Here is a 12,113-nt window from a genome sequence, read left to right as displayed (position 1 = left end):
TAACTAGACAGCTAATAACTTCAGGAGGGATTTTAGTCACTTGAGGGAACTGCTCAGGGAGTCACCTGACAGCAAGCTGACACTTTTAGAAAAGAGGATATTTCACTGGCATTTGTTGAGAAAGTGAGTGAAAGGAAACTGCTTTCACAGCACAGACAGGGACAATAATGACATGCCAGGCACACTGGAAACTTTTCCTTTGGCCACCAATCTTTAATTATCACAGGCAGTAACATTTTTTAGGCCTGTTCTAGGGAAGGCATGCAGCGGGTACAGAAGTGTCCTGCCCTCCCAGCTCAGCTCAAACCACATTCAAAACAAGCAGGAAGAGCAGCACAAGGAATGTTGCCTTTTACTTTGCCTAAATCCAACTCTAGGTTTAGCTTAACTCGAGACCAATTGACCACTTTGGGTCCCTTCCAATGAGCCTGCATGTCTGCTTATCTCTGTCACAGCCACCAGCACGTGGATCCAGAGCCAGCAGTGGGGGAACATCTCTTCAAGGGCACCAAGGAGCCTGGGGCAGGGAGCCCCAACTCCACCAGGGATCACTAGAGGAGACCCAGCACACAAGGAATATGTGAATATGGTAAAAATATGGAACGAAGCTCAAGCTGAGTGAAACTTGTCTACAAGGCACCTAGCACTGCAGCGTGGGACTGGGTACCACAACCAACTAAAGGCATAGCTACCCTGAAGATGGGGATACCTCAGAGGAATAGCCAAGTCTAAAAATATGAGCTCCTTCTGAAAAAAAAATCCCCAAAGCTGTTTTTTTATGTATTTGGAATCTGTATGAATATATTTGGGAGGAATAGACAGTATCTTCATTTCAAACTAGCTGAACCCTTTTGGAGCCAGAGATGGAACTGTTTATTAAAATGAAAAGTGTAATTCTGGTATTTATACTCCAAAGGATATGCAATACATCACAAATACAACTAGCAGAAGGTACCAGTTCATCTTAATTCTACAAAATTCCATTTGCAGAAATAGACCAAAGAAGTGTTAGAAGTGACAGGCTGGGGAGCTATTTCTATTTTAAAAAAAATCATAGATATTTAAACCAGAATAAATTCTAAATTTTAAAAAGTTGCCTTTTAATGTGCTTCACCTCAAATCTCTAAAGTATTGTACCTTCCAAGCCTTTCCAAGAGCATATATTATTCACATTATTTAACATTTGCATTCTGATTGCAATCAGCCTTCTTTTAATAAAATAAATAGTGTTACAGTCTGTTAACCTAGAACCATCAAACTCTCGCTTCTATTATCAATCAATGCCACTTTTCTGCTGACTGCAACTCAATTAAAATCCAATTATTCCAGTAACTGGATGGAAATTGCTATCATAAGATGTACATTTTTATTAGGAACATTTTGTGTAGAAAATTGACAGCACAGGAGTAGTGACACTACGGTTAAAAAATGTTTTGTAATCTGGGCTGGGAAAAGCAATGCAAATAAATATGGAGGGACAGAGTCACTTCTGAACAAGGTATTTGATTCTAAAGCTGGGCTTTTTGATTCAGAGCAGGTCCAAAACATGAATTCTGCTAGCATTACTATGAGTTTTGAAAAACTTGGTCCTTCTAAGCATCAAAGCTTGCTATTTCTACAGATTTTAAGGAAGAAAAAAGTAGTTATATATTCTGAGAGCATCTTACCACATTACCCATGGAGTTAATTATAAAATATGTCAGTCAGTGATACTGATTCTTGAAGTGATAGCAATGTCAAATTCTTCCATTTATTTTATTTCTTACATTAACTAAGACCAGGTAAGGAGCTGTTTATTAACAGGACATCCCTCTTAATATGCTTGCAGCTGTGTACCTTATTAAAAATGTCTTAGGAGGAAATCCCCAAGTATAAATTTGCTTCTTGGTTTTTAATGACATCGATTTTCTACCAGAATTCTGATTTATTTCACCAAAGTGTGGATCACACATTCTTCTTTCATCCAATACTTAAAAACTGAATTATTTTATACTGATAACATATGCAGATTAAAAATATCATCATACTACATTACTTTCAGTATGCCAACTCTATATATTAAAAAAAATCTTTAAAAATGTCTAGTTGTAAAGTGTAATTTTACTAAGTAGATTTAAAAGATTAAAAGATTTCTGTTTTTTCATGTCTAATTATCTAGGACTCACTTGGCACCTGAAAATTACTATGGAGAATCATTTTTAGGAACAAAAAAGTCTCCATCTAACATTCTTCTTTAGCTGATCTCAAATACCCTTATAAAGCAAGTACAGGTTCTCTAATATATTTCTTTTCAATCTAATATTATTGTCTTCTACCTTGCACCATAAAATCATATAATCTGAATTATACCTACTACAGTTTTAATAAATTTCTGCAGAGGTTATTCACTGAAGATTACTCAGAGGATTTAAACTGGGCTATTAGATTATGATTACTTACATTTGACAAAATAACTTGAAATGGCACACAGCAAGGAATGAAGAGACAAAAAATCAAGGATAAGAAAATGGAAATATTATAGATAAGCAAATTCCAAAATGTGATTTATAATAAAAGAAACAACTCTTGATAGAATGTCATGTTCATGTTACTTTTCCATCATGTTTACTCTACTTGACTTTTGTTCCATATATTAGATTTTATATCTTCCCTGTCATTTTCCTTGTGATTTCAGGCAACATCCCTAAAATATTTTTAGCTGCTTTACAAACTGTGAAGTTGCATTAAGTAGTGAACACTGTTTATCACAAGTGCATGACAGTTTTCATATATGCTGGAACCTGTCTACTTCCTGGAAATGTATAATACTTTCACATACACACAGTCTAGCTCCCTCTGAAGCTAATAATAAATATGTGCTCATAGTCTTTCGACTCTATATGCTAGCAGGGTCTCTTAGGCAAGCTCTGAAATGTCATCTTATAAAAGGGGTCCACAAAAAATTCCAGAACCCAAGCCATTCAATTTTTTTTTCACGCAGACAGCCCTTAAAAGTGAGAAAATTTAGATGATGTATGTTAAAATCACAGTTACTTACCCTTTTTCTCAAGTTGTAGGTCAAAATGAGATTTCTGGAGAAGGAGTGTGAAAAGGCTGTGTAGAACTCCAGCACTTTCTGCAAGGCATCCCTTTTAATCACATGGAGATCACAATAAGTCAGAGCTCTCACATTAGCACAGGACTGGGCGAGAGTCGACTCCTTCCAGAACACATCACCAAAAACGTCTCCTTTGCCTACAGAAAATCAACAGCATTGCTTTCAACAACAGCACTACTTCCACCAAAAATATAAAAGAACAGGCATCTCATTCAGACAGTCAAGTTTCTTCTGTTTTTGCACTCAGGAAAAAAAACTGTCTGAAAAAAAACCCCACCAACTTTGAAATATTTAATAGATAACTTTTCCCATTATCTTTTTCTTAATTACAACAGCCTAGCAAAACTTCATAAGAAGAAATCATACTTAAAAAGTGTTCTATGTGACAAGTCTCCTTTAAATACCAATAGAGATTTTTCTTTAAAAATTGAGAAAAGTGGTTCATTCTTGGTTCATGTTCTCTTCTGATCCCTTTCAAAGAAATTAATTAAAAGGAAATGGTTTTTCCCTTCCTCCTTTTAACTGTCACACGAAGGATCTGTTTCTTACATCTGTGTTGTTGATTTTTCTTAATCTGGCTAACATTTACCCACTGTTGTGTCAATACAATCACCCTGTATCACACATCAGTGCAGTTACAGGCTGCAGCTAAACAGAGTCCAAACCAAGAAGAGTAAAACCAGTTAATATAACAATGACAAGGCATGAAAGTTTAGCTGTTTCACACTGGAAGGGAGAAAACAGCCATTGCCTCACACTCATTTACAAGAGTAATGGTCTTTTTTACCCCTATTTTCCAATACATAATACTAACAAAAATATCCACTTGTTAACTTAATACTAAAAAGCGATACTCTTCTTGTTTTGATGTGTGTTTTCCTCCCAAACTTCTGCTGTGCTCCATCATCACTGCCCATCTCTCAAGACCAATGACATTCCTACCAATCAAGCTGTGGTAGGAATGGATCCTTGTCTTCCAAGTAATACCTTGCCTGTAGCAATTCTTAAATCCAAAATATGTATTAGTTTAGTGACTTCACCCAGGTTCTTTTAGATTTCCTTCCCTAAACAGCCTGTATAAAGTCAACAGAACTATCATAAGAGCTCAAGAAAACTTCTAAATCAAACTCAGAATTCCCATCCCAGTCCTTCAGCTGTACTTCCACCCTTACCTAATCTCTTCCATTAGATGATAAGCATTTTTTCTTTGAGGAAAAGCTATCAGCCTAATGGCAAATTACCCTGAATTGCAATAAGTTGTCATTGATTCTACTGTGTTTAGGTCTTCCACAGAAGACCTAAACCATCCACCTCACATGGATCAGTTTAGCTCCTGACTTAATTTTAAATGTGCATATACACTGAAACCACCTGTTCTGTTAGCACAAAATTAGGCAAAGACACCATAAAGATAATCTTTCTTCCAGCTCTAGTCTCTTACATAGGACAATGCCAATATCTGGAAACGGTACAAAAGCTTCCTATCACCAAGCATGGTGGTAATCCCACAGCCCAGTACAGAAAACACCTTTTCTTTTAAATAGGAATGACTTTTCACGTTTTCAATTATTTGTATGGGTTTTGTTAGTAGATACATTACGAATGTCTAAAGAAAAAAAGCTTCCATGCACTTGAAACAGATCATCTACAAGGCTTTTAGACAAATACACAATATATTCAAAATTGAAATGAAACAACTTTTATGCACCATAAAAACTGATATGCTTCACTGGGTAAAAATGGATTGTTTGCCTTTGGAATAAATATGCTTTTATTCACAATCTTCCAGGCAATTAGCTAAACAACTGTTTTAATTAACGCTCTGGAATCTATCAAGCATTGAACTGTGCCATCACTGATGAGCAACTGTTAGAGCTGGTAGCCCAAGCACAAGGCAGAGGAATTCTAACTCATTTCTTAGTGTATTGCTTAACATCACCAGGGATAAGCTTCCCTACCTTAAAATGACAACTATTATGTTACTGCCCCATAGCAATGTGATGAATAATTAGTGCAATTCAAGCACAAACAGCATGGTGCTGCTGTGCCCACCTCAGAAGCGTGGTACAACACAAGTTAGTTAGGTCTTACTCTTCTTGAAATTTAACTCTGTTTTCCATAGCACAGAAAGACACAACTTTGTCTTTCACTTGTGGCAGCAACTAGTTTCCCTTCACTATTTGAAACTCTTCCCTCTGAAAAAATCTCCCTCCTGCAGTGTCCTGCCATCTCCCACCAGTGGCAAGAACAGCACAGGAAGGAGCTGGGTCTGCTGGGTGCCCGCTGAGCCAAACCAGAGAAAAGCAACACATGAGCAACTCAGGTCACAGAAGCCCCTGTTTTTAAGAAATAAACTAAAAAACCCAAAGAAGCTGTACTTTTTTCTTTCATTAAAAAACTTTCTTGAAGTTAACAGTCAGTGATCTAGCTGAAAATGAATCCTACACTGTATTTCAGTTTCCAAGGCAAGGCACATGCAAGCACCTCATTGCTTTATTTCTGTCAAGGCCATTTCCTAAATGGTGCATATCAGAAGTATTAAATTTGATTGTCAGATTCTAAAAAAAGGAACTTGTTTGACACTATAGAAATATGAGGGGGGGAAGGAGCAGTAGAAATCTATATAGCAAGAAGGAATTAAAATTCCACCCAGGATTACCTGCACTGCATTAGAACAATTGGCCTCTTATGCATAATAAGGAATTGCATACCATCTCCCTTTGTCTATATGTTCTCCACAAAGTAAGATCAATCACTGTGGAAAAAGGAATAAAAAGAAAAGAGGGGCAGACTAAGTGGGTGTTTTATCAAAACCATCTGTAGTTGGAAAGCAAAAAGGGTATGGTGATACTCTGAGTCAGAAGGTGGTTGGCAAAGTCCATTAGGGAACCCGAGCCAAAAGCCTCTGTTCATATATAACTCCAGGCTTTATATATTTCAACTCACCTCTGAAGAAAGATTAAAAAGCTAGAGAAATGCAGATGGTCGCTTGTTTGTCAGTACTTTGCATTTCTCATTCCCAGCTTGCTGAATTCCAGATGTTTGCCAGGAACATTATCTGTCAATCACACTTAAAGTGGATGATCTAAGCTTTTACCATCAATCATTTATATTCCCTGCTGGATTTGTGGGCTGAGGACCTTTTCCACCATCAGCTCAGCATGCACTGGAAAGCCAAGTAGTTTTCTGCCTTTTATATTTCCTTGTTTGTTTTAATTATAATAACAAGTCCCCAAACCCTGATATATTTAAACTCTGAAGAAATATTTTATAAAACCGTCTGTTTCCATGTTTGTTCTTTCCCAGTTTCTTCTCCACATCAAGTTTGCTGTTTATCTCATAAGTGAAGAGATGATTCCTCTGTTACCACTGCCAATTCAGCCTGAGTCAGGCACAAGGTCAAGCCACATCCATTGTGATGCACCAGTGATGAAAATCTGTTTATTGCAGCTCAGTCAGGTGTTCAGCTGATACCGAGGAAAGAACCACACTCTCACATCACAACTGCACTGCCTTGATACCACAACAACCCCCAGCCTTTTCACTCTTACAAGATGAAAGATTGAAGAGCTCTTCTCTCAGACAGAAGATATTCCACTCTACTCAAAGGAGTACGACTCTTGGAATATGTGTTTGGCTGATAACCTGCTCAGACCACTTTTGGGTTCTGGGTGTCTGGAAGCCCTGGTGCAGTTTTGGTGTGATAGCTGGGGGAGAAGATGAGGCTATGGATTCGTGTATTGCAGGTCTTTCAAATATGTATTTTGAAGGCATTCACATGAATCCATGGAATTTCAGTATATCAGAGAAAATATTCATGTATGAATCATTCTCAAAGCAATAGCAATGGTTGTTACAGCAGCCAGCAGCAGAATCCAGGTCAAGTACCCTCCCAATTTGCCTCATCTACAGGACTTGAACAATAGAATTAGGATCTGACACAGTGTCAGCAGATCCAAAGATTAGACAGAATGGCCAAACATTGCTCATGATTGAGCAATGAATGACCAAACATTGCTGTCCTCGGTGGCACTGCAGCACTAACCATGTCTTGGCAATCAGGTGTTTAGCAAAGACATTTATCTGTGATGCTGATCCACAGTAGCTGCCACAATGACTTTCCCAGCACAGCTCCCTGGAGCTCCCACCCTCGGGATCTGCTCTCCACCTCCAAGCAGTAAGAGACACCAACTGCTGTAAAAGCAAACACACAGATTTTCCAGGGTCAAACTCCTTCTGTGATCATCACATGATTATGTGACTTCAACTGAAAATCCTTCCCTTCTCCTCTCTTCCCTCATTTCCTCCAAATCTAAGTAAGGCGTGCAATTTAAACTTTCCCACTTTACAGGGAGGAGAAAGAATCAAGGAAAGTAAAGACACTAGAGCAAAAATAATTTTTCCTCTCGGTGCATTAATGCAACAAAAATTGTCAGCCAGAAGAAAACAGAGCTGTCATTTGGCATTGAGGTGGAGTATTCAGCATCTGTCCTACAGATAAATTGCACAACTTGACAGGCACTGAATAGCCTTAGTTTCGTTCTCCAACTCAGCACAGCTGGCAGGGGATGATGCATGGAAGTGGCTTGCTGCTTTGGATTTTCTTAAGATTTCTCAAGTGCAAACTGAGACACGTACTGAAAAGTGAATGACCAACTGCACTGCAGAGAATACACTATTTTCCATTAACCAGAGATTTTAACTACTCTTTTCCTCCAACTAGACCTCCAAAAAGCCTGGGTATCTTTGCCACAGAAACCAAAGTAAGTGTCACAGAGATAACAAACTGAAGTGGCTCTTTCAGTGATTTGCCTGGTGTACAGACAGAAACACAGTGTATCTGTTCCTGCTGTAAACCACAGCCTGGCAACATTTTGCAGACAGTTTACTACACAACTGCACCAATTTTCTCTGCTGAAACACATTACTGTACAGGCAAAATAAAAACATTTATCTTAGAGATGAGTAGCAACAACATGATCTCGTTACAGCAAAAATTTCTGTTGCTATAATAATAATTTGTCTCTCAGAATACAGCATGGATTATATTTCACCACTCAATTGCACTACTGATGTTTTAAACATCAACTGGGCCCTACCAGGTTTATTCACAAAAAAAGCTTCACCAGAATCTGCATGATTTATCCTTATTTGCATTTTATTGGTTACTCTAAAAATGTTATAAATATGTGACCAGTTTGTACAAACTCACAGGATATGGAATACCTCAGGTAACTGGAGTAATAAATATATTTGAATGCATTTGCACTGGTTAAGTATTAGGAAAAACAAAGCTCAATCTGTGTTGTCATTGCATGGGAAGTGCTAATTTTCTAAAAAAACCCAAAAAAAACCTATATAAGAGTCTCAAATTGCATTATCCTCTGAGTTACTTCCCTGATTACTTAGGGACAGGATTTATATTCTAGATATTGCTTGAAACATACATTAAAGCCCTAAAATTTGATTATTTTATTTCAGACAGAATGGATTCACAAGAGTTTAAATAGTAAGTTTTGTGTTCTGAAATATAAAAAGTAAATATTTTTAAAACCTCATTAAATTTGCATCTATCTTGTATTTCATTTTATCTAGTATTTCTAGTAACTCCCTCAGTATAAATTTAACAATGTTTCAGAGACACATCTCTGAAAAAAATATTAATTTGAAATTTGGAAAAAACAAAGAAAAACTAGTGTTTCATGAAAATTTTTTCAATTATTTTTGACCTGTCTCTTCAGTGAAAAAAGAATTATTCTTTCTCCTCCATAATTCCGACACAGAAACAAAACCATACCATCCCCCCCAAAAAACCCAAAAAACCAAAACAACAAACAAAAAACCAAAGAAAACTATTCAGTGGTTCACCTGCCAGAAATCAGCATCTTTATAGAAAGCTGACTTCCTTGCTAAATTATAATTTCTACCTCTTCACACCTTTTGTTGCAGCATGCACACAAATACGGTGTGCAAGCCTTCCTAACACAGATATCCTGAGGTATCAAGGGACATGCTGGAACAGAGTCTCAGCCCCACCAGATCTCAATTTCAGCTCCCAGTGTCATGGATCACTGCTGCCAGTGTCCTGCCAGAACCTGCCAACTTCCAAGGGGCACTTCTACGTGCAATGCTGTTGGACTATTTAAGAGCACATAATGCAAAGCTGTATAAATTCATGGCAATAAAACATGAAATGTGCCCTGAAGTTCCCTATTGAGGCCTCTGTTCACAGGGAAAACTCCTCCTCAGTTACTCCAGCAAGTCATCAAATATTTTAAAAATCTGTTTTTCCAATACCCTGTGGAGTCTTAAACCATCTACAAACAGCAGTGGACAGGAGCTTTGGCAATTCACACTTTTAATGTCTATCAGAAATTAGACATAGAACAAACAAAAAGTCTCAGAAATGGCAAGTCCTGATATCAATCCACCCCAGACGTCTGGAGGACAGGAATAAGGAACATTCTCTGTCTGAAACCACCATGTGGGATAAACCTTTTAGTGCTGCTCCTGCATCCATCATGAAATTAAAATTTTACATTAATGTAGACCTCTTTATGCCATGGCCTTTAAAAAAGTTTAGCTGGATCTCCATCTGTAATGCTTTTGCTAAGTGTGCCTGGACACTCATTGAGGAAATCAGACTCTGAAAATTGTTCCTTCAGTTGATGTTTATTGAATCACTTCACAGAAACATGCAACTTGTCCAACCTGCCTATACAAATCAATCTAAAAGATCCCACCTTTCAACTATAAATAGAAAAAGCACAATAGAAACTACTGAGGATAAAGGTGGATTTTAATTTCAATCATTCCTTTGTCAAAGCACCACTGGTCATGTTTTAGTCTTATTCAGTAGCACAAACAATGCTGTGATGTTTGATACTGTCAGAAAACTCCTAATGCCTTCCACAGTCCTGTAACCATCTCTTAAGCATGAGAGCTGAGGGGATTGGCATTTTTAACACAGAGAGGTGTACCTAAATTAAAAACTCAGGTGAAAAATGAAGCAGAGAAGTAAGGGACTTCTTCAAAAGGCTCTAAAATAACAAGACTAATTTTTGAAAATGGGAGAGTACACAGAACAGTTTAGGTCAGGAAAATCTGAGTTAGGTCATGTACTAGGGACAATCCATAGATAGCAACGTGGGTTCAGTTAATTTATCTGCTTTTTATGTTAAAGTCTGCTGAGAAGCAGTTTTCACATGACTTGTGGAAGTTACAATGTTTTCCATGGAGAGGGTCTAGCACAGACAATAGTTCTGCACTGCTATTGTCCTTCCTCTAAAACAGACCATCCCTGTGGCACAGCTGCCCTTGCAGTTGGCTCTGTCCTATCAGGATGCAAATCTGTCCCACCAAAATCGGAATCAATCCTCTGGTGTCTACATCGAAACGAAATGCTTAAGGCTAAATGAGTAAGCTAAAGCCATTGTAAAGAAAACAAACAATTATTCTTATAACATTTCTTTAAGACTGCAATTAGATCAAATTAAATCAGCAGGAATTTCTCCACACATAGCAAATGGAGCATTTAATATCCTGCAGAAACAAAACATAGCACACCAAGGTGTCCTATAACATCATGTTAAAACCACAGTCTCCAATCTTGTCAACTTTTAGCTTTGTAAATAACAATAAAATATCTGTTTTTCAGTGTCATGGAAATTTCACTTCCTCAGCTCCTGTGTGATCTTTAATATAAATCTATGTGCATCCTTTGCATACTCCCTGCCCCTCTCCCAAGAAATCCCATTCTTGACATTGTGTTACTTGCATACCTACACAAGATCTCCATGCTGTTATTGCCTTTCACCTTTGATAGCAGCACAAGGAACAGCAAGAACAAACTGACCTGCTGGAGAGCAATTGTATTCCTTACTCACAATAAATTCCTGCCTTGACTTCCCTTCCTGTCTCACTCACTTTACTTGCCCTTTGTGGAGCCAGGAGTTGGACTCAACAATTCTCACAGGTCCCTTCCAACTCAGGATATTCTGTGATGCTAAACCAACAGTGACGAAAAACGTTTATTCTTTTGAAAGTTTTTTAGCTCAAATAAAGATAGCAAGAACATAAATGCAGAACAGCTGGTATGTAACACTTGGGACAAACTGTTTGGAGAGTGTTGTGTCTTCTTTTTAACTGAATCTTCTAGTTAATGCTATTTTTCTCATCCAGTGCTCAGCTCTGAAGACCACAGTGGCTTTCAGGGCATTGGATTTTAGTTCTTTACTAAAAGCTTAAAGCTCTCTGTCTCTAATCAAGTCCACAAAACTAATCTCCAATCTTACCTTCCATACACACATGGCCCCCTCGCAGGAAGTATCAAGACCATTTCAGCAGCTTTTAACACCTCATATAAGTAAAGATCTGCTGCTCAGTCAGGCCCTCTAGGAGCCATTAATTGACAAATTTTGCAGCAGTCTGAAAAATTAAATACAAGACACTGTTTTCCCCACTGCTATCTAGAAAAAAGAGCTTTTAACCCTAATTTTCAAGGGTCTCCTCCTTCCTCTCTCTAGTCTTTTACTGGAATGTTTTCCTAAATGTCCAAAATTACCCCAATTTCAGGCAGAAAGACTTTAAACCAACTTGGATACTGACAAGGTCTCCTATCCAGCCCTTCCATGTATTTCCAGAAAATATGTACAAAATGTTATTTTTGCTGCTGTGACATTCTTTTCTGTAATTTTCATTAAATTATCTAAGCACACACAGAATGAAGACATAGCATAGGAATTAGCACTTTTCAAGCAATGGTGAGGAGAGATTGAAAGGTTCAGGCTAAATGACTGGAGAACAGTGAAGTGTCTTTTCCCCTGCATATTGCAAAGAAAGCTGCCTAATGGCAGACCTTATGGTCTGTGCCTGGAACACTGTTAATTCAGGAGGAATATTTTTAAGAAGTTATTTGATAAATTAAAATGTAATTATCTCCTGAGCATGAGCAGGTTTTAAGTTTTCAAAGACCTGAAGTAAAGTCAGGTTTTTGGGTGGTCAGTGTCTCAGCTTG

General features: G+C 37.8%; 1 protein-coding gene across 1 annotated transcript in view; it reads right to left on the bottom strand.

The window, feature by feature from the left end:
* Window positions 1-12,113, bottom strand: part of KCNH1 (potassium voltage-gated channel subfamily H member 1) — a 173,505-nt gene that overhangs the window by 69,129 nt on the left and 92,263 nt on the right. Inside the window, exon 10 of the mRNA XM_033055360.2 lies at window positions 3,038-3,234. Coding sequence (XP_032911251.1) covers window positions 3,038-3,234 — 197 coding nt within the window. The remainder of the gene's footprint in view (window positions 1-3,037; window positions 3,235-12,113) is intronic.

The sequence above is a fragment of the Catharus ustulatus genome, chromosome 3, assembly GCF_009819885.2.
Source record: "Catharus ustulatus isolate bCatUst1 chromosome 3, bCatUst1.pri.v2, whole genome shotgun sequence".
Classification (NCBI taxonomy): Eukaryota; Metazoa; Chordata; class Aves; order Passeriformes; family Turdidae; genus Catharus; species Catharus ustulatus.
The sequence above is the reverse complement of the archived record's forward strand: the minus strand, read 5'-3'. Positions and strand labels throughout refer to the sequence as shown.